Raw genomic sequence first — 20167 nt, forward strand, 5'->3', positions numbered from 1 at the left:
CAAACTTTACCACATCTCCCTGTATTCTGAGCTCTCCAAGTTTCTAGGAAGCTCCAAACTTTCCCATGTTTTCCTGTCTTCTTTTAAACCCTCCAAACTATTTCAACCTCTGCCTGTTACTCAGTTCCAAAATCCCTTCCACATTTTTGGTATCCTTATAGCAGCACCCCACTCTGCCATTACCAATGTACTGTAATAGCCTGTTCTCACACTGCTAATTAAGACATACCCAAGACTGGGTAATTTATAAAGGAAAGAGGTTTAGTTGACACATAGTTTAGCATGGCTGAGAAGGCCTCAGGAAACTTAAAATCACGGTGGAAGGGGAAGCAAACACATCATTCTTTGCATGGTAGCAGGATGGAGGAGTGCTGAGCAAAAGGGGGGAAAGCCTTTTGTGGAATCATTAGATCTCATGAGAACTGACTATTACGAGAACAGCAGCATGCAGGTAACCATCCCCATGATTCTATTACCTCCCACTGGGTCCCTCCCATGACGTGGGGATTTTGGGTACTACAATTCAAGATGAGATTTGGGTGGAGACACAGCCGAAATACCTCCCATGGTTCTCTTCCCTCTTCTAACCCTTCTTGAGGTCTTCCTGTGCTTCTCTCTCTTGTGAATATTAATGGCATTTATGTCCAGAATTACCCCTCTGCATGCCAGTTCCAATGGAAACTCCAGAAAGGGAGGGAGATACCTAAAATAGTTCAGGCTGTACTCCTCTCAGAAGTCTTCTGATAGGGGAAAAAGAGAGGCTATGTCCACATCTGCCTGGGAAGAGAGCAATTTAAGGCTAAGAGATGGCTAGGCAGCTCATGCAGGGAGAAGTCTTGGGTTGCATTGTTTGTTGTGAACATTCAGTAATCCTGAAACTAGCAGCTACAGACATTGCATGACTCAGGGCTACCCCACCTCAGAGGTGACCTTGATGCTTTAAGGCCAGGCTTGGAACCAGTGTCATAATTCCCACTCACAGTTCTCACACTTGAACTCTGAAGTTGTAGTCAAGTCAGAGTGGAGCCCCAGAGGTTACTCATGGGCTAATGATGCCATCCCACTTGTAGAATTTTAAGGTTGGGCAAGGCCTTTGAAGTTCGATGGACTCAAGGCTCTGACGAAACCTGGGGCTTCCTCATATAATCTAGGGTCTTTTGGAGAACAATGCAAGTTTAAGTTGTCTGAGAAACTGTTGTAACCCACTTACATGTTTTATTTGGAATTTTCTGCATAATTTTGAGAAATGATCTCAGTTGCTTAAAAAAAAAGGCAAGCTTGATCTATTCCCCTACCTTTCAGTTTGCCCTAATGTGTATTTACTGAGCATCTCCACTGAGCAAGAACTGGAGCTGAGCTGGGCAGGGCAGAGCAGGGCTCAAGGGACTTAAAATCTCTTGGGTGGCAGTGTCGTTAAGGCAGACACATAAATAATTATGATGTAGTAGTAATATTAGCATTGAATGATGTGGCAGGAATATTAGAATTGAAGAAATGTAGGCTGAGAGGAGTTAAATGATTCACCCGTGGCCACACTATTAGTGGGTGATTAAGATGACAGTCTACTCGTTGTGCGTGTACCCGTTCTGTTAGACCTCCTGGCCCCCCAAGAAGATCCCTGAAATGGATACTGTTAAAGTATATATAATTTTCATGGAGTTAAAAGTATGATTTCTATATAAATATCAAGTGAGCATGTGTATAAGATTTTATTCAACTTTAGTAATGAGAGAACCAGTAAAACATTGGTAGTAGTTCAAAAGAGAATTCAAAGAAGGGAGATTTATAGTTGTTCAGTCAAAGGAATGCTGAAATGAATTAGCAAATAGTTTCAAAATTGCTCAATATTCAACAGGGCAATAAACCTTAACCTTTGGGGGATAACCTTTTCTGTCAGACAGAAATCATTGGTATTGTTGTTGGATAAGAATAATATACATTGTATAACTTGATCAAGACAGTTGCAGGTGGGCAAAAAAAAAAGAGTAATATACATTGTTCTCTTATTTAAATAATTTACCTTATACACCACAATATGATCATGATTAGATTAAAATGCTATCATAGGCGGTTCTAGCAGCTATAACAAAATGCCATAAACTGGGTGGCTTAAAGAGCAAACACTTATTATTTTCTAAAAAGAATGGTATACATTGTTCTCATCAAGAATCATTTCCATTATTATGGTTTTCGATAGGTCAACCTCTATTCTTAAGTATTGTAAAATATCCTGATTAATAGAAATCAAATGAAAGGTAAATACTCTTAGAAAATCAGATAGTCTCTAAGCATGGTGGGTCAGTTAGTCAACACTCTGCATTACATTCATATTCCTTTGTCTATTTCCAAATTTTATATAATTTTTCTTCCCCCAACCCCCTTTTTTTTGAGATGGAGTCTCACTTTCACCCAGGCTAGAGTGCAGTGGCGTGACCTCAGCTAACTGCAACCTCTGCCTCCCAGGTTCAAGTGATTTTCCTGCCACAGCCTCCTGAGTAGCTGGGACTACAGGTCCATGTCACCTTGCCCAGCTGATTTTTGTATTTTTTAGCAGAGACGAGCTTTCATCATGTTGGCCAGGCTGGTCTCAAACTCCTGACCTCAAGTGATCTTGCCTGCCTTAGCCTCCCAAAGTGTTGGGATTACAGGCGTGAACCACCACACCCGGCCATAATTTTTCTTTACAATGTGTGTGTGTGTGTGTGTGTGTGTGTGTGTGTGTACACTCATTTTCTGAGTATGTTTTTGTTCAGGTGTTGAGAAGGAGGGAATTCAGTCACACTATAATAAAATGGACTGAAACAGCTAAATGAGAAGTTTTGGGGAAAACATCCCAATGGTCAGGCTGATTTCTCCAAAAATAGATTTGCTGGTCTTACAAGCTGGGAACAAAGAGGACCCTTTGGAAACCGCATAAAGGAGCTGCCAGGGTAACTGGGCTATGGGGAAGAACAGATCTCCCGCATTCTGCTCCTTATCTTGGACACTGCAGGAGGAAGGGTTCCTGACTGCAGCAGAAATGCTGAGCCAGGCAACTAGAGAGGATGGCGGCTTCTGTGTAAGCAGATGCCTGGGTTTGGCTTCCTGGCTGAGCTTCTCAAGGTGATTTTGGTTCTTTTGCTTGTTCCTGCTCCTCCTCCCAGCCTTTCTTCTGTCCTTTGAAAGTATGAGGACTGTTTACATTTGAATGGCACCTTATACTGTACCAATTGCTTCCTCTTGCCTCACTGAATTCCATACAAATCCTGTGAGACAGATAATTGTCATCCCATAGAGGCTAGTTGAGTTGCCCAAGGCCACGAGGTAGCTTGGAGGAAGAGCATTCAGAATTCAAGCACAAACCTTCCAACTCTAAAGTTCCATGTTCTTTCAGTGTGTATCAGCAGCCTGTTCTAACATTTCTGTACTTCCTCCTGGAGCATTTTATGGTTGGATTCCAAGATATATGCATGGAAAAGCTTGAGAAGATTTCAGATTTGCTTTCCCTTGCCAGCCCATGGGACACTGCCACCGAAGTCACCCCGCCCTCCACCCTCACTGTATTTAGGCTGTGTGTTAATGCTAGTGCATCTGGGCCTTGGATCCCCTGTGTAGTGGCAGTGAATATCACTAGAATGATTGAAGAGGGGATACATTGCCATTTTTCTGGGCTTCAGAGACATTTTCATTTGCACAATGTAGCTGTCAAACCAGTTGTTAATTAAAGCCTTTCTGTCAGTTACGATCTGAGACCTGGGTCCGTGGCTCAGCCTTGCCCTACCACTTGTTACCACTGTGGCCTTATCAGTTGAGAGTGGTGACGAGTTTCTCCTGATTTTCCTCCTTCTGCTTCTTCCTTACCAATAACCTGTATTTGGTAGATGTCTGTGGTATATTAGGGTGTGTTTGTGTGCACCTGAGAGCTGTAAACCTGGGCAATGGAAAAGTTGGGAAGGATGGGGCAGGTAAGTGCCTTCATTGAGCCAAATCTGGTACTAATGCCTTTGTCTCTCTGTTGCAGGACCCAACACCTGTACCACGCGAGGTGTGAGTTCCTGCCAGCAGTGTCTGGCTGTGAGTCCCATGTGTGCCTGGTGCTCTGATAAGGTAAGGAGCAGGTACTAGACTTTGTTTCTTCCCTAGACTAAGCTGCTTTTGTGCAGAAACAGATCTATGAAGTTATTGCTTCCCTCTTAAACACTCACCCCTTGTCCCTTCTGAGCAAAATTTTGATGGATTTTTCCTACTGATGGATGATGAAGAGCTGTCACGGGGATGATGCCTGGAATGCTATCCCTAGTCTACCACTACCGTATAGTCCCTGGCCCTTGCTAATTTGGCTGGACCTACTGGCCTCTCTGTAGCTATTGCTGCCCTTTCTCTCACTTCACTTGCTTTTTTTTTTTTTCTAAGAAAAAATAGTTTATTTTTATTTTTTGGTAGACACAGGGTCTCACTATGTTGCTCAGGCTGGTCTCAAACTCCTAGACTCCCACCTTGGCCTCCTAAAGTGCTGGGATTTCAGGTGTGAACCACCATGCCAGGCCTTTTGCTTGCATTTTGTTGGGGTGGAATATCCCAGGCAAGCAGAGCATCAGGTCTCAAAAGGAGAGGCAGCAAGGGGCATAGGTATGATGGGGCTGGGGGTGGGGGTGTTGGCTTATTTCTGTTTCCTAGAGTTTAAAAAAGGCAGACAGAAGAGGAATCTTGTGGTTGTGTGTGGCGATGTTTAATCAGAAGATATTTTCTCTTCCTTTCTCTTTGACGATTGGGCCCCAAAGCTTTACCTTTTTCTTTCTCTCCTTCTCACAGGTGTTGAGGAAAAAAGCTGGGCCCACTTGGTGAGGACGGGAGGGGGACAGGAAAGGGTTAGTTGTGTCTAAGCAGAGGGTTTGTTGTGTCTGGGGCCCCAGGGAATGAGTGTGTCTGAGGGAATGGCTATATTTGTGGCTGGGATGAAAATTTGGAGCTGGCAAGAGCTGATGGGGTGGGGGTAGGAGATGAATGTGGCTGGAGAGATTCGGTGATTATAGAGTCTGAGGCTGAGTCACTGGCCCGGCCAGCAGGTGGTTACCTGAGCTCCTGGCCTGGCTTCCACTCAGCTACCTGAGGTGTCCTCTCTGTCCTGCGGCAAGTCCCAGCGCTCTCCAATTTTAAGACCGCTTCAATCCAGTCCCTCAGTCTCTCTATCTGCTTCTTTTCCAGATCCACTGAGTATCCTAAAAAGGCAACCTCTCTGGCAGGCGGAGTGGGGGGTGGGGAGGGGTGGGAGCTCGGAGGCTGTGTTTATCACTGGCCAGGAGGGCTGCCAGAGCAGCAGAGGCCAGCTCTGCACGCTGCTTTGGCCTCTTAGTCCTTCAGCCCGGGAACTGCTTCCAGAGGCAGCTTCCCAACATCTGGGCCACATTGACTTCATTTAGCAAACGAAACATCCCCTGGGGCTAGGGATGGGGAGTAAGCGGGGGATGGATGAGTCCTTCTCCTCCACCCCCGCAGGTTCTCCTCCCTTCTGGGCTCAGCTGGCTGCTCAGTGTGATGTAGCCTCTTCCCTCCTCATTCACTATGTTCTCCTTCCTCCCATCCTGATGCTACTAAAGCTTCTTTCACCAGGAAGTTGCAATTCTGCAACTGAAAGCTGGAAGAAGGGAGAGCTGGATGGGGAGGATGCCTTAGGTGGCCCAGAGCCTTCAGGAGCGGAGGAAAGTCAGGGCAGAAGCCCTAGTGGCACTCAAAGCGTGTTTCCCTGTTTTTCTCCTTCCCTCCGTTTCAACCCAAAGCAAGAGAAAATGCAGGCACCTCTGGTCCAGAGAATGTGGGAAAAAGAAAACGTTCTTGGAGGGCCTGTCCTGCTCCCTATCCACCATGTTTCATCTCTCTTGATCTGCACAGGGAGTAGCCACGCAGCTGAGGTGGGCTGAGGCTTGACCAGACAAAGCCCTTAGGTCACATAACCAGATTTCAAAGATGCAAAGGTAAAATATTTTGGGTGACTGTCGTGTTCCTGTCCCCTGGGGCAGGCCTGGGGAAGGCAGAGGGAAAGGTGCAGGGTAGATCAGAACATGAGGTAGGACCAGCCTAGGAGTGAGGGGGGCAGTCAGCTAGGACTAAAGAGAATGAATGGAGGGAGGTAGAAAGTCCAGTGAGATATTCCCTGGGATAATGACATATAAACATGAAAGTAGGCGGGGCCAAGGTTAGTGAATGACTACAACCATCTCTGAGCACGAGGGTGGAGGGAGAGAAGGAAGGGTGGAGGAGCTGGAATGGGACAGAATGTGGCGACCAGGGAGGAATGGGAGGTGGGAATCCTGGACTGTAACCTGAACATAAGTGCTATTTTATTCCCGAGAGGAGCAGGGCTTCCCCTGGTTAGGCCAAGTTTAATTGATGACAATGCCTTGGGCATTGACTTTGAAAAAACCAAAGGTGAAATGTCTGGTCCATTTTGTAGGTAATTTGTCGAATAATCAAACCCTGGAGAGCCCTCTGTTCTTCTTCCTCCCCTGCTGTTCCAGGCAAGCTGGCAGTGCCTGGAAAAACAACTGGTTGGGCTCAGCTTTTTCTTGCTCCTAGAGGACTCGAGCTCTTGGGTGTGTATAGTGAGAGCTTGGCTGGGTAAGAGGAAAACATGGCCAGCGTTGATGAGCACGGAGTTTTGGGCCCATCTGCATAGGGTGTGTTCTTGGAGGGTTGTATACTGACATGGATTGGGTGGTGTGCTCTCTCTGGTCTGTAAATCTAGCAGAGGCCAGCTTCATACAGAGACTCAACTTGTGGTCTTGGTTTCAGCAGTGCCATGCTGGGGTCTAGAACCTCCCAGACTCATTTGGTGTTGAGAATTGCTGGGATGCTTGTTAAAAATAAAGGTTCCCCCTGGGTTTATTACATCAGAATGGGTTGTTATGATAGCAAGTTTGACAAACATTGCTATTTGAAGGGCCACTGGGGTTGGGATGGAGGTGGGTGGAGGTGGAGCTAAGGTTATCAGATAAATACAGAACATCCAGCCCGGTGCCTGTAGTCCCAGCTACTCAGGAGGCTGGGATGGGAGGATCCTTTGAACCCAGGAGTTTGAGATTATAGTGCACCACGATCATGTGTGTTAATAGCCACTGCACTCTAGCCTGGGTAACATAGGGAGATCCTGTCTCTAAAAAATAAATCTAAAATATGGAACATCCACTTAAATTTGAATTAAAAAAATAATTTTTAGTATAGGTATGTCCCAAATATTTGCTAAAATTTCCCTACAGTGGAGGGAAATGCTAGGAATTCTTATCTAAGCCCGAGTACACTCTGGAAGGTGGGCCAGCTCCCGCTTAGCCTGACAACCAAGGTGACAGGGGAAGAGGGGTTTGAGTATAGCAAAGCAGAGGAAGACTCTCATAGGATTTTCTTCTCATTTTCTTCTCTGCAACTGCAGGAGTGAGATAGAGGCCATGATATATTTCTTTGTAATCACAAACATAATTTCATTCTCGAAGAAGACATTCTTTCTTTCTATTTATTTTTAATCTGGAGGATAAATGTTCATCTTGAGAGTTTTGCTCCAACTTATTATTGTAGAAGGAAGTATAATATTAAGAGTGCTCCTCTCCTTGTAAACAATGAAATGTGAATACCAACAGCTGTAAACAAACCTTTTCCTTTCCTCCTTCTTTCTGCCCTCTCCATTCTTCTCTTTCTGCATGTTCAAGTGAATTCTTGTCTTTACCAGATGAGTTAATCAAGACTACAATGGATGGGGAGATATTTTGGTGGTGCTCTGGGGTCTCTTGCTCTCCAAGAAAAGAGTATGAAATAATAGTAGTGATCATGGTAATTGTAAAAAAGAGTTGCCTTATATTTGCATTTATTTGTTTATACTGTGTCCTAAAGCTGGGTCCCCAACACCCGGGCTGTGGACCACTATGGATCCAAGGCCTGTTAGGAACCCAGGCACACTGCAGGAGGTGAGTGGTGGGTGAGTGCGCATGACCGCCTGAGCTCCGTCCGCCCCCTGTCAGATCCACAGCGGCCTTAGAGTCTCCTGAGTTCAAACCCTACTGTGAACTGCACAGGGGAGGGATCTAGGTTGTTCACTCCTCATGAGAATCAGACTCATGCCTGATGATTTGGGGTGGGACAGTTTCATTCTGAAACCATCCTCACCTCCCCGTCCACGGAAAAATTGTCTTCCATGAAACCAGTCCCTGGTCCCAAAAAGGCTGGGAATCTCTGTCCTAAAGGATTTCAGTATAGTAAATTTATGTTGAGATTTTTATGTTTTGAAGGCATTTCACATTCACAGTCTTCCTTTACTTCCTGACCAACCCTGTGAAACAGGCAGGATAATGACAACTATTCATGTTGTACTTTCCCAATTTCCAAAATGGAATTAATGGTGAATAGCACTAACAGCATGTGTCACCCTCCCAGGAGAGAGAGGTAATTCAGCGAGGTCACATGGTGCCGGCTGGAACCTCCCACCTCTGTGCTCAGGCCCTTCCCCTGGGTCTTGGCTATTTTTGCCCTTTTTGTGTAACATCCGGTTTCCCTGGGAACTGGAATTTTAATATCCACTCCCTCTTGCTTCTAGCTTCTCCCTGCATAACCTGGAGACATTCCTTCTACCTTCTCAGCCTGGGTTACCATGAAAAGGAATGTTGCCCAAATATGTTGAGGTCACTGCCTTGGTGCCTTTCTGGTATAGAGGGTTCTCGGGGAGAGCTTGGCTGACAAGCAGGCCTGTTATTCCTGACCTCTGATGTCAGCAACCACAAAGGGAGGGAGAGAGGCAGTTTTGTTTTTCAGTGTTTAATTTTTCTAAGGAAACTCATAAACCATAAGAACTGTCAGCACATCTTAGTGCTTCAAATCCTCTTCTCATTAGGACTGCCACATTAGAAAATAGGAGTCAGGAAACTCCCGATTGAAGCATACTCTCCCTCCACGGATGTAGCCTGAGATGCACAATGACCTTGCTGCTCTCATCCCATCCCGGCTCTCTCCTTCAGCATGTTTTGGTCCTGGAAAGGATCCGCTCCTCACTGCATCCCGGTTTATCCACTGCCTTTTTGGGAAGGTTTTCTCCCTGGGGCTTTGTGGGCAGCTGGAATCAGAGACAGGATTTTTTTTTTTTGGCAAGAAAAAGACAGCTTCCCTAGCAGGAAGGGGTAGGAGAGGTGTGCATGGACAGCAGAGGGAGTCTGGGCACAAAACCTGAAGTGCCTGAGTTCTCCCCATGTCCTTAGCCAGAACTGGGTGCAGGGGAGACTTTCATCTTCCCCAGAGCTGCGGAAGGTCTCTGATGTCCCTGTTGGAATATTTGCCACCAGTAAGGTGAAGTCTTATTCATTGGTTTCCATTGCTGAGGCCGTTTCTCTGCCTGCATACCTGTGAAGCTGAGAGAGAAAGAAAGAAGCTGCTGGCTTCCAGAAACTCTTCTCACTTCTTGTCTGGGCCAGGGTAGTCCTCATGCTGTTGATAATGCTCATGACCCAATTCACGTGGGGAAGACTTCAGCCCATCAGACGGGGATCGGACTGGAAAGGGAGAGAGACTTCAGGTATTGGGAAGGGTTTTGGGTTACAGGGTTGCTTTTTCTGTTTTGTTTTGAGATGGGGTCTCACTCTGTCACGCAGACTGGGGTGCAGTGATGTGATCTTGGCTCACTGCAATCTCAGCCTCCTTGGCTCAAGTGATCCTCCCACTTCAGCCTCCTAAGTAGCTGGGGTTCCAGGTGCACACCACCACGCCCAGAATTTTGCATTCTTAGTAGAGATGGGGTTTTGCCCTGTTGCGCAGGCTGGTCTGGAATTCCTGAGCTCAAGTGATCCACCCATCTCAGCCCCTGCTGGGATTACAGGCATGAGTCACCGCACCCAGCGGGGTACAGGGTTTTTGAGTATGAATGGCTCCTTGTGGGCCGGTCCCTCTCCTGGCATTATAGCTGCCGGCTTGCTTGAGGGGAATGAGGAGGCAGATGTCATCCACCTTTCTCCATACCTCTCACATGCCCATCTTGCATCCTGTTCCTTACCTGGGGCATTCTCTGTTGTGGCTGCACCTTAGACCACTCTTTCTGCACTCCTCCTTTTCTGTGCCTTGACTCTCACTCTATATAGAATGTAATAACGCTTGTCTTCTGAGGTTAATTACAGTGAGACAATCTAGCTGTCCTCTCGGTTCTGCCACTTCCTAGCTCTGCAGCTTTGAGCAAATTCCTTAACTTCTCCATTCCTCAGATTCCTTACCTGTAAGATTAGATTTCTCATTTGTGAAGCCTTCAAACCTTAGATTTCTCCCTTGTAAAATAATAATAGTTCCAGCATTATGGAACTGTCAGGCAGATTGCAATAATCCATGTGAGGTGCTCACCAGAGTACCTGACATACAGTAAGTGCTCAGTAAATGCCAACACTAGTTGTTCTGGGATATTGGTGTGGGTTATCTAGCAGACATTTGGAAATGCTTGTGGGGGATGTGGGTACGGGTGGGGTTGGGGAGAACCCGAAGGCCTAGACATTGTGAAATAGGTTCAGGGAGGGGTTTTCCAGCCTCCTGGCTGGTCCCCTCAATCTGGCAAGAAGCCCTGATAGATATGTACCCACACAGTGCTGGCTAAATTGGCTGAATGTCAGAGCCAGAAGGGACTGAAAACACTATGTCATCTAACTGCCTTGTTGAACAGGTAAGGACCCAAAATGATATATCTGAGGTCACAAGACCAGTCAGTGGCAGGCCTAGGATTGATCCTCTTTCCTGATTTCCAGTGTTCCTTCCGGTATGGTGTGGTCCCCATTCAATACCCAGGTGTAAGCACACAGAGCCCCAGGGGGGCCGTGGGATACACACCAGGGTTTTTGGAAGGGTGTTCAATATGTTTTTTGTCCAGGGTGAAGGAGGAAGCTGAAGTGATAGGATGGGCTCTGATCAGATGCCTGGTATCATGGTATTTTCCTAAGTTTGTGGAGTTTATTCATAATTAGCTTATCCAGGAAGTACTTGTCAAGCTTCTCATAGTCATAGCTCACATTTGCTGAGCACTTACTCTATGCCAGGTGCTGTCCTATGCATTTTATGTGCATGGTCTTATTTAGCCTGTGCGACATCCCTATGAGGGAGGTACCATAATTACTATTATTTTAGGTAACTTTTATTGTGGGAAAATCCATATAACATAAAATTTACCCTCTTAACCTTTTTTTTTTTTTTGAGACCAGGTCTTGCTTTGTCACCCAGGCTGGAGTACAGTGGCATGATCTTGGCTCACTGCAACCTTCACCTCCCAGGTTCAAGTGATTCTCCTGCCTCAACCTCCCAAGTAGCTGGGAAACAGGTTCATACCACTACACCTGGCTGAATTTTGTGTTTTTAGTAGAGATGGGGTTTCACTGTGTTGGCCAGGCTGGTCTCGATCTCCTGACATCAGGTGATCCACCCACCTTGGCCTCCCAAGGTGCTGGGATTACAGGTGCGAGCAACCACACCTGGCCCATTTTAACAATTTTTAAGTGTACATTTCAGTGGCATGAAATACATTCATAATGTTATGAAACCCCACACTACCATCTATCTCCTTAATTCCTTTCATCTTATAAAATTAAAACTCTGTACCCATTAAACAATAATTCTTTATTCCTCCCGGTCCCTGGAAACTACTATTCTACTTTTTGACTCTGTGATTTTGATTAGTCTTAAGGTCTGAAGCAGGGACTGTTATTATGTTCATGTTACAGCTGAGGAAACTAGGCTTGGAGAACTGAGATGATTTACCCTAGTAAGCAGTTGTAAGTACAATGCTGAGGTTTACTACTGTGCTCTTAGCCCTGACTGTCTCCTGCTTCCTTACACTGCCTTTCCCTATCATGTTTGTGGTAAGTCCTGGATTGGATGCTGAGAATTGAGAGGGACCAAGACACACACAGTCTCTGAGTTCATGGATCTCACAGCTTAGCTTGTGTTGAATACAGTAGCTTCCAAACTGTTTTGACTCTAACCTACAGAAATAAACACATTGTAAAATGCTTGTTCTTTGGTACTGCAAGGAAAAATTAACATTCAGACAAAAAGTTTTCTCAGCAAGGCAATTTTACTTTTTGCATAAGGGGCACTGCTTGTCAGCAATCTTGCCACAAGAGTACAATGAACAAGGAAAGGCAGTCATGTTTATTTTTTATGCAGTGGGTCCTTACTGCTGTGTCTGATCTCTGCTGGTTGGAGCCAGACCTCACAATCTAAACTGAACCTGATTGGCTAACAACTTAAAACTTTTCTAAATAGGTAAAGGCAATGGAGAACAAAGGAAAAAAGGGAGTTGCTTGTAAAAGAAAGTGATAGTATTCCTAAATAAGGAAAGGGCACAGGCTGTGAGCTGGGACATGCCTCCGAGCACATCTAGAACAAATATCGTGGTTAAAGTACAAGGACATAGAATGTACATATTCCTTTATGTCTAACAGCTGCATAGGATAGGGCTTAACAAAGAGTTACTAGCAAAAAGCAAGAAGGCTTTGAAGAAAGTTAGTCTTTAAAAGAAACTATTATTTCTAACATTTATTATTATTATTCTTTAACAAGAAGGGAAACTTTGACAAGGAACTTTTTCCTTTCCACATACATGTTATTCCCCACTTGCCAGCAATATGAACGTTTCACAAAACAACATTTGACTATTTGTACACTTTGATATTTTCTATTCTATTCTATTGCATTTTATTTAACAAAATGATAGTTGACACCTGCTAAATTGATTTTGGGACCCACAAATGTGTTGTATTCCACAGTTAAAAAATTCTGGTCTACCAGGTATCTTACTGTACAGGCCTTCTTTCTACCTACTACTCCATGAATAGGTCTTCCTGATATCACAATTTCTTCTTTTTTCTTTTTTTTTGGTAGAGATGGGGTCTAGCTGTGTTGCTGAGGCTGGTCTTGAACTCATTGCCTCAAGCAGTCCTCCTGCTTTGGCCTCCCAAAGTATCAATTTCCCCTTCCTGTCCTAGGGATTATCCCAGGAAGGACCACACCAATTTGTTTATGCGCCAATGTACAGGGTAAATTCTTAGCAACTGGGAAGTGGTAAGGCCTGCAGGAGTCAGAGAGCCACCATAGCTCTGATTGCTGGACTTCTCTCTGGGCTCCTGTCTTACAGGCCCTGCCTCTGGGCTCACCTCGCTGTGACCTGAAGGAGAATCTGCTGAAGGATAACTGTGCCCCGGAGTCCATCGAGTTCCCAGTCAGTGAGGCCCGAGTACTAGAGGACAGGCCCCTCAGCGACAAGGGCTCTGGAGACAGCTCCCAGGTCACTCAAGTCAGTCCCCAGAGGATTGCACTCCGGCTCCGGCCAGGTAGGGATGGGACCCATCTTGGGGAGAGACCTGGGACAGGTGGGCATAGAGCACAAGATGGAGGTCTGAGCAGGAAGGAGCTCAGACTGGAAATGGGGTGGGAGGACAAGGATGTGGGGGGAGGTGAGGGCAGGAGAATGGAAGAAAATAAAGGATGTTAGGACTTGAGTCAGAAGATCTGAGTTGAATCTTGACTCTACCATATATTAGCTATTTGACCTTGGACAAGTTATTTTACCCTTCTGACATAGAAGGTGCTAAAAAAAAAGTTTGTTTTTTCATTACCCAAGTTCCTGTTTTTTACCTAACTTAGAGCTTTGTGTTGAGGTGCAAAGGAGATATAGAACGAGAAAGCAATTTGTAAGCACCCTTTTCATGGGGGTTTGGGACAGAGGAGTGAGGGCAGACAGAATAGGTGCACAAGACCTTTAGACGGAGGAAGGGTTAGACTAAGAGGCAGACATTTTAAAGCATTGATTTTGACTTTCCAATTAAGTCAAGAAGGATTTAAGAGAGACCTACTATGTATAAGGCATGTGTTGGATGCAATGGGATTCAGAAACGGGTAGGGTGCAATTTCTGTCTTTTACAGAGTCTGAAATGTAGTAACTGTCAAAACCTCTGTGACTCACAGTGGTAGATCCTTGGAACTCACAGGATTGGAAATCCTCTGGGGATTTAGAGAAAGTGGAAAATTTTAGAATGGAAAAGAAGAGGTTAAAAATAGAAGGATCAAGAGACTAGAAGAGTAATAGAATTGCAGAGGAAGAGGGAAAGGACCCGGGCTTTCTGATTTGCTTTGATCATGCAATAACTTCGGCGCAACTGTGTTCAAATCGCTTATTCAGTCTTAAGAGGGAGAAGAAGATAAAAACTAATATCTTTCTGCCTTCCAGATGATTCAAAGAACTTCTCCATCCAAGTGCGCCAAGTGGAGGATTACCCTGTGGACATCTACTACTTGATGGACCTGTCTTACTCCATGAAGGATGATCTGTCGAGCATCCGGAACCTGGGTACCAAGCTGGCCACCCAGATGCGAAAGCTCACCAGTAACCTGCGGATTGGCTTTGGGGCATTTGTGGACAAGCCCGTGTCACCATACATGTATATCTCCCCACCAGAGGCCCTCAAAAACCCCTGCTATGAGTAAGTCCCTCCTCCAGAAGCCAGGACAGCATCCTTTGCCCCAGGAAGGTCCAAGTCCTGTTTCCTATTTCTAGCTCTAGAGTCACTTTGTTGGCTGCCTTCTGGCCAAACTGTAGCTCGTCTCTACCTTGGTCTCCCTGTCTGGCAAATGGGCTAGCTTGTGGATCTGGAATATTATGTCAGTAGAACCTAAGGCTGTTTGGAGAACCTGAAAAGAAAACTCATCAGCTTCTTAGTCCTGGTAACGAATAAATAGGAGGCAAGGGAAAGTGAGAAGGAAATGAGGTCAAAAGTAGAAAGAAATCTGTGGATAAGTAAACTGAGAAATTATGATTACAGGAATTATGATAATGCTATTGCTGGCATTACTGTCTTCATCAAGGCCGTGCATCCTGCAGTGTGAAAATAGAAGAAATCAAGTGCTAGAGGAATATAAAAGAGTGGAAATTACATTTGTTGAACCGTTTTATAGTCTGTAAATAGATAACGTGTACCTCTGTTTGACACTTTGGCTTAAAAGTGAATGGCTTATTTATTTGATCAGTGGAGACTGTGCAAATCCATGTGTTATAATGGCTTACAATGCTGGTTGCTGAGCCTGAAAAGGTGTGAATTTACTTTTTAGTTTTCGAAGTTATGGCCAGGTGTGGTGGCTGACTTCTGTAATCCCAGCACTTTGGGAGGCTGAGGCAGGAGGATCACTTGATCCCAGGAGTTTGAGTTCAATCAACACAACATAGCAAGAGCCCTATCTCAACAAAAAACACAAAAAAATTAGCTGTGTGTGATGGTGCATGCCTGCAGTCCCCAGAACTACAGTAAAGCTGAGGTTGGGGGATTGCTTGGCCTGGGAGACTGGGGCTGCAATGAGCCATGGCTGTGCTACTGCACTCCAGGCTGGGCAATAGGGCACAAGTGTCTCAAAAAAAAGAAAAAAAAAAACAGGTTTTGAAATCATATGATGTGGCATTCAACCCTCTGTCTGGGTTGTAAGGTTCCCAGGAAAGACGGCATCTATTAATTACACACACTATTTTGGCTGGGGGCAGACATGCTCCTGTCTTGCATGATCTATCAATTTATTGATGGTTCAGGGACCTTAACTTATTGACGGACTTTTGCTTTATTGTTACTTTAGAAAAGTGTTAAGTATAAAGTAATAGTAACAGCACCTCGAGCCTCGCTGTGGTCTAAGTGCTTCGTGTGTATGAATTTACTTAAGTCTCATGGCAACTCTTATGAGATATGTGCTATCCTGGTCCCACTTTTATACGTTGGGTTGAGAGGCTTGCCGAAGGTCTCATGACTAGTAAAGAGGGAAGCTGGGATCTAAGCCCAGGGAGTCTGGTTTCCAGCTCACTCTCTTATCCTCTAGGCTAGCTGGATGGGGGTAAGGCTGATGGGGAGTCTGAGGTAATTTGAGGATTTTGGAGTCTGAACTGTCCGTGTAACTGTGGTTGTATGGAACCGGCCTGGGCATATACCACTCTCTATATTTGTCCCTTCCCTTTCCTCCCAATTCCCATGTCACCTTTTCCATCAGGGTGTCTACTTAAATTGTCTCCCATCCCTCCACAGTATGAAGACCACCTGTTTGCCCATGTTTGGCTACAAACACGTGCTGACGCTAACTGACCAGGTGACCCGCTTCAATGAGGAAGTGAGGAAGCAGAGTGTGTCACGGAACCGAGATGCCCCAGAGGGTGGCTTTGATGCCATTATGCAGGCTACAGTCTGTGATGTGAGTCTGGAGGACTTGGAGTGCCAGGTGTGGTTGGCATAGATCAAAATGGGGAAGGAAGTGGCTGAACTCGGGATTTCCAGTGTGAAATGAGATGAGGAGTAAGTAGAACTTCATGCAGTGTGAGTAGTAAGTTGCTCCTGATATTCAGCCTAGGCTTAGAGCCACTCCCTGGCCCAAGTTGACATTTCTTTGAACCTCAGTGATCTCAGATGTTTCCAGGGGAGAGCATTCTTCCCATCTTCAGAATTACTGCAGAGTTAAGGCTGGGTTAACTTAGCCTCAGCAAAGTAGGCAGATGTTCGGATGAGACTTCTTCTAGCCCAGATCAGCTCTGTGGATGCAGGTCAGTTTCTAGGTGGGCAATGTGACTGTCATGAGAAGAGTTAAGTCTGGAGTTTAAGAAGGTCTTACTCAGCTGCTTGAACTAATTAGCTACGAGACTGTTTTCTGAAGAGAATGAAACCCCTGAATTGGAAAGCTCTAGCTTTGGTTCCAAGGACTGGGACTGAGACCCTTCTTCAAAACAAGTTGTCCAGCCCTTTAGCCAGGGACTGCCTTGGGTCTCTGCCCTCTGCCAGTGACATGGCTGAATTTGCTTTGTCTCCTCTGCCTTTGTTTTTTGTTTTCTTTTAACAGGAAAAGATTGGCTGGAGGAATGATGCCTCCCACTTGCTGGTGTTTACCACTGATGCCAAGACTCACATAGCACTGGATGGAAGGCTGGCAGGCATTGTCCAGCCCAATGATGGGCAGTGTCATGTTGGTAGTGACAATCATTACTCTGCCTCCACTACCATGGTGAGATCTCTGGCACCACCTATGGTGTCTATTCATGCTGGTGAGGGTTGCCCTAACCCAGACAGAGTCTGTGTGAATATGAAAATGGCAGCCCCTGCTCTGGGCAGGATGTGGGGCTCGGTTTCAGCTTGTCCCTATCCCTTACCAACTGGACCCTGTCATCCAGCGCATAACCTGTATAACCATTAGAGATGTCCCTGACTGTGGTGTTATCACTGCCTTCACTGTCATCAGCATAGTAGCAGCATTGTGGGATCCAGAATGGACCCAAAGGATTTTTACAACCCAGCTGGAAAGCAGGTCTTCCTCTCCAACCTGTTTAGCTCTTTCTTGGAATACAATACTAACTTGTGGTTATTGGAAGAAGATAGAGGGAAAAAAAGGAGGAAGATTGGCCAGGCATATGGTGGCTCATGCCTGTAATCCCAGCACTTTGGGAGACTGAGGTGGGAGGATCACTTGAATCCAGGAGTTTGAAACCAGCTTGGGCAATATAGTGAGACCCTGTCTCTACAAAAAAATGCAAAGATTTGCTGGGTGTGGTGGCTTGTGCCTGTGGTCTCAGCTACTTGTGGGGCTGAGGCAGAAAGATCTCTTTAGCCCAGTAGTCTGAGACTTCAGTGAGCTGTGATCTTGCCACTGTACTCCAGCCTGAGTAATGGAGCAAGAACCGCCCACACTTTTTTTTTTTAAGGCAGTGTTGCTCTGTGGCCCCGCTGGAGTACAGTAGTGCAGCCTTGGCTCACTGAAGCCTTTGCCATCTCAGTCTCCTAAGTAGCTGGGACCACAGGCGTGGATTACCATGCCTGGCTAATTTTAAAAAACAGGATCTTGCTATGTTGCCCAGACTGGTCTTGAACTCCTTGGCTCAAGCAATCTACCTGCCTTGGACTCCCAGAGTGCTGGGATTATAGGTGTGAGCCATTGCTACTAGTGGAGACCCCTTCTTGGTGGGTGGGAGGGGAAAGAGAGAGAGAGAGAGAGAGAAGAGGGGAAAAGATCATCAAAGGCATAGTGAGCCGGTCCTATGAGGAAAGATTAAAGGGCTCAGAGTCTTAGCTTAACAGAAAGAAGGCTAAAGGATGATTTAGCTTATACATGAGAAGACTTCTTATAAGTTGTTTTATATGGCCATAGAAGGTTAAACAAGAGGAAAATATTTAAGTGGAATCAGGAGAAATTGCTATAAGCTGTAAGAAAAATGTGCTGTGATACTCTAGGTATTGGGGGCAGGTGTGAACTCTTTGTCTCCTAAGGACAATATAGGGACCTCCTCATCTAGGTGGCTTAAAGGTATACCTGTGTAAAGGCAAGAGACTGAGCTGAGGATCTAATGAGCTCCCTGCAAGGTCTAGGAGCCCATGGACATGTTCACCATTCAGCACCAGTGGCCTTGAGTTCCTTGGCATCAGTCATATCCAAGTCAAGCACTGCCAGACAGTGAGTCAGCAACCTTTGACACCTAATCTATGCAAGGCACTGGGCCAGGGGCTGAGGGCGGTAACAAGACCATCTTTCTGGTCTAGTTGAGGAGAAAGGATATATATGTTTACTAACAACACAAGATGCATGATTATTGCTAAACGGGTGTGGCACAGTCAATGCGGGCTATACGTATCCAAGGGAGGAAAGCTCGTCATGCGCTGGAATGGCCAAGGAGGCCTCCTGAAGAAGGTGGAGCCTCAGCTGGGCCCTAAGAAAGGAGGAGGATTACCAACAAGAAGGCCACTCCGGGTGGGAGACAGTGGGCCAGATCACTGCTGAGTGGAAGAGGGAGAGAGGTGAGTGGAAAGAAAGACCACTTGGTGGAGGACCACGAGGACCAGGCCAAGGCATCTGTCAGTAGTTCCAAAACAAAGAGCCCTAACCCAGTGCCTGGTGCGCGGAAGCAGCTCCATAGTATTAGTGCATTACACTGAAGCAGGAAGAAAGAGGTGCATAGCTTTGACACCACTGGCCTGCACCTCTACATCTATCCCTGGAGTTCGCTAGTAGGTTTCTGCACTACTTAACCCTTCTTGTCTCATTGTCCCCCACTTTTTTTTAGAGACAGGGTCTTGCTCTGCTGCCCAGGCTGGAGTACAGTGGTGCAGTCAAACTCACTGTAACCTCCCACTCCTGGGCTGAAGCGATTCTCCCGCCTCAGCCTCCCAAGTAGGTAGGACTACAGGCACTTACCACTGCATCTGCTAAATAAAAAAAAAATGTTCTTGCCACTGAGGCTGCAGTGAGCTGTGATCTTGCCACTGCACTCCGGCCTGAGTGACAAAGCAAGAACCACCCCCGCTTTTTTTTGAGACAGAGTCTTCCTCTGTTGCACAGCTGGAGTGTAGTAAGCCAATCTTGCTATGTTGCCCAGGCTCTTGTCTCACTTACACCATGGAGTGACAAGGTTTAAGCACCACCACTGTCTGAGCCACAGCCCAAGCAAGCTCGGTTCTAAGGTTTAGACCTTAGGGATGTACATGAGACTTCATTAACCTCTCCAACCTCATTTTCCCAGGATTATCCCTCTCTGGGGCTGATGACTGAGAAGCTATCCCAGAAAAACATCAATCTGATCTTTGCAGTGACTGAAAATGTAGTCAATCTCTATCAGGTGACTGTGCCTTCAGGCTTCCTGGAGTGGGCCCTGTGATGGTGGGAGCCTCAGGTAGCTAGCCTGTGCTCGAATTGGCCATAATCCCCAACCAGGAAAGCTTCTCCTCTAATCCACTCCCCGGGAGCTAAAGGCTGTACCCTGGGCCTTTTTCCTGCAAACTTGACCTTACGAGGTGTGTGTTGGTGTTTGGGGTGCTGGAGGGGAGGTAATTCCGTGGGGTGAGGGCTGCAAGAGGTTTCCTATACTTTTGCTCAGGGCTGAAAAACTGCCAGATATATTCCTGGCAGCAGCAATTGAAATATCCCATACCTTCCTCCAATCTTCATCTCAGGACTCTCAGTCTGATTTGGGGAGGGCTTTTGGAGACGACCACCTTCCTTCAGTAAGCTCTGGACGTCTTTGTCTTCCTTTCTAGAACTATAGTGAGCTCATCCCAGGGACCACAGTAGGGGTTCTGTCCATGGATTCCAGCAATGTCCTCCAGCTCATTGTTGATGCTTATGGGGTAAGTGTCATGTGCTGGGAATAATCCTGCTGAGAGTCCACCTCATTTGGCTTTCACAG

The 20167-nt window shown here is 46.0% G+C and overlaps 1 protein-coding gene across 1 annotated transcript in view; it reads left to right on the forward strand.

Moving 5' to 3' along the window:
• Positions 1 to 20167, forward strand: part of ITGB3 (integrin subunit beta 3) — a 58523-nt gene that overhangs the window by 15707 nt on the left and 22649 nt on the right. The window contains exons 2-8 of the mRNA XM_010330278.3: positions 4001 to 4086; positions 13115 to 13310; positions 14207 to 14459; positions 16038 to 16200; positions 16840 to 17001; positions 19505 to 19600; positions 20019 to 20108. Of these exons, the coding sequence (XP_010328580.2) occupies positions 4001 to 4086; positions 13115 to 13310; positions 14207 to 14459; positions 16038 to 16200; positions 16840 to 17001; positions 19505 to 19600; positions 20019 to 20108 (1046 nt within the window). The remainder of the gene's footprint in view (positions 1 to 4000; positions 4087 to 13114; positions 13311 to 14206; positions 14460 to 16037; positions 16201 to 16839; positions 17002 to 19504; positions 19601 to 20018; positions 20109 to 20167) is intronic.

This window comes from Saimiri boliviensis, chromosome 17 (assembly GCF_048565385.1).
Source record: "Saimiri boliviensis isolate mSaiBol1 chromosome 17, mSaiBol1.pri, whole genome shotgun sequence".
Taxonomy (NCBI): Eukaryota; Metazoa; Chordata; class Mammalia; order Primates; family Cebidae; genus Saimiri; species Saimiri boliviensis.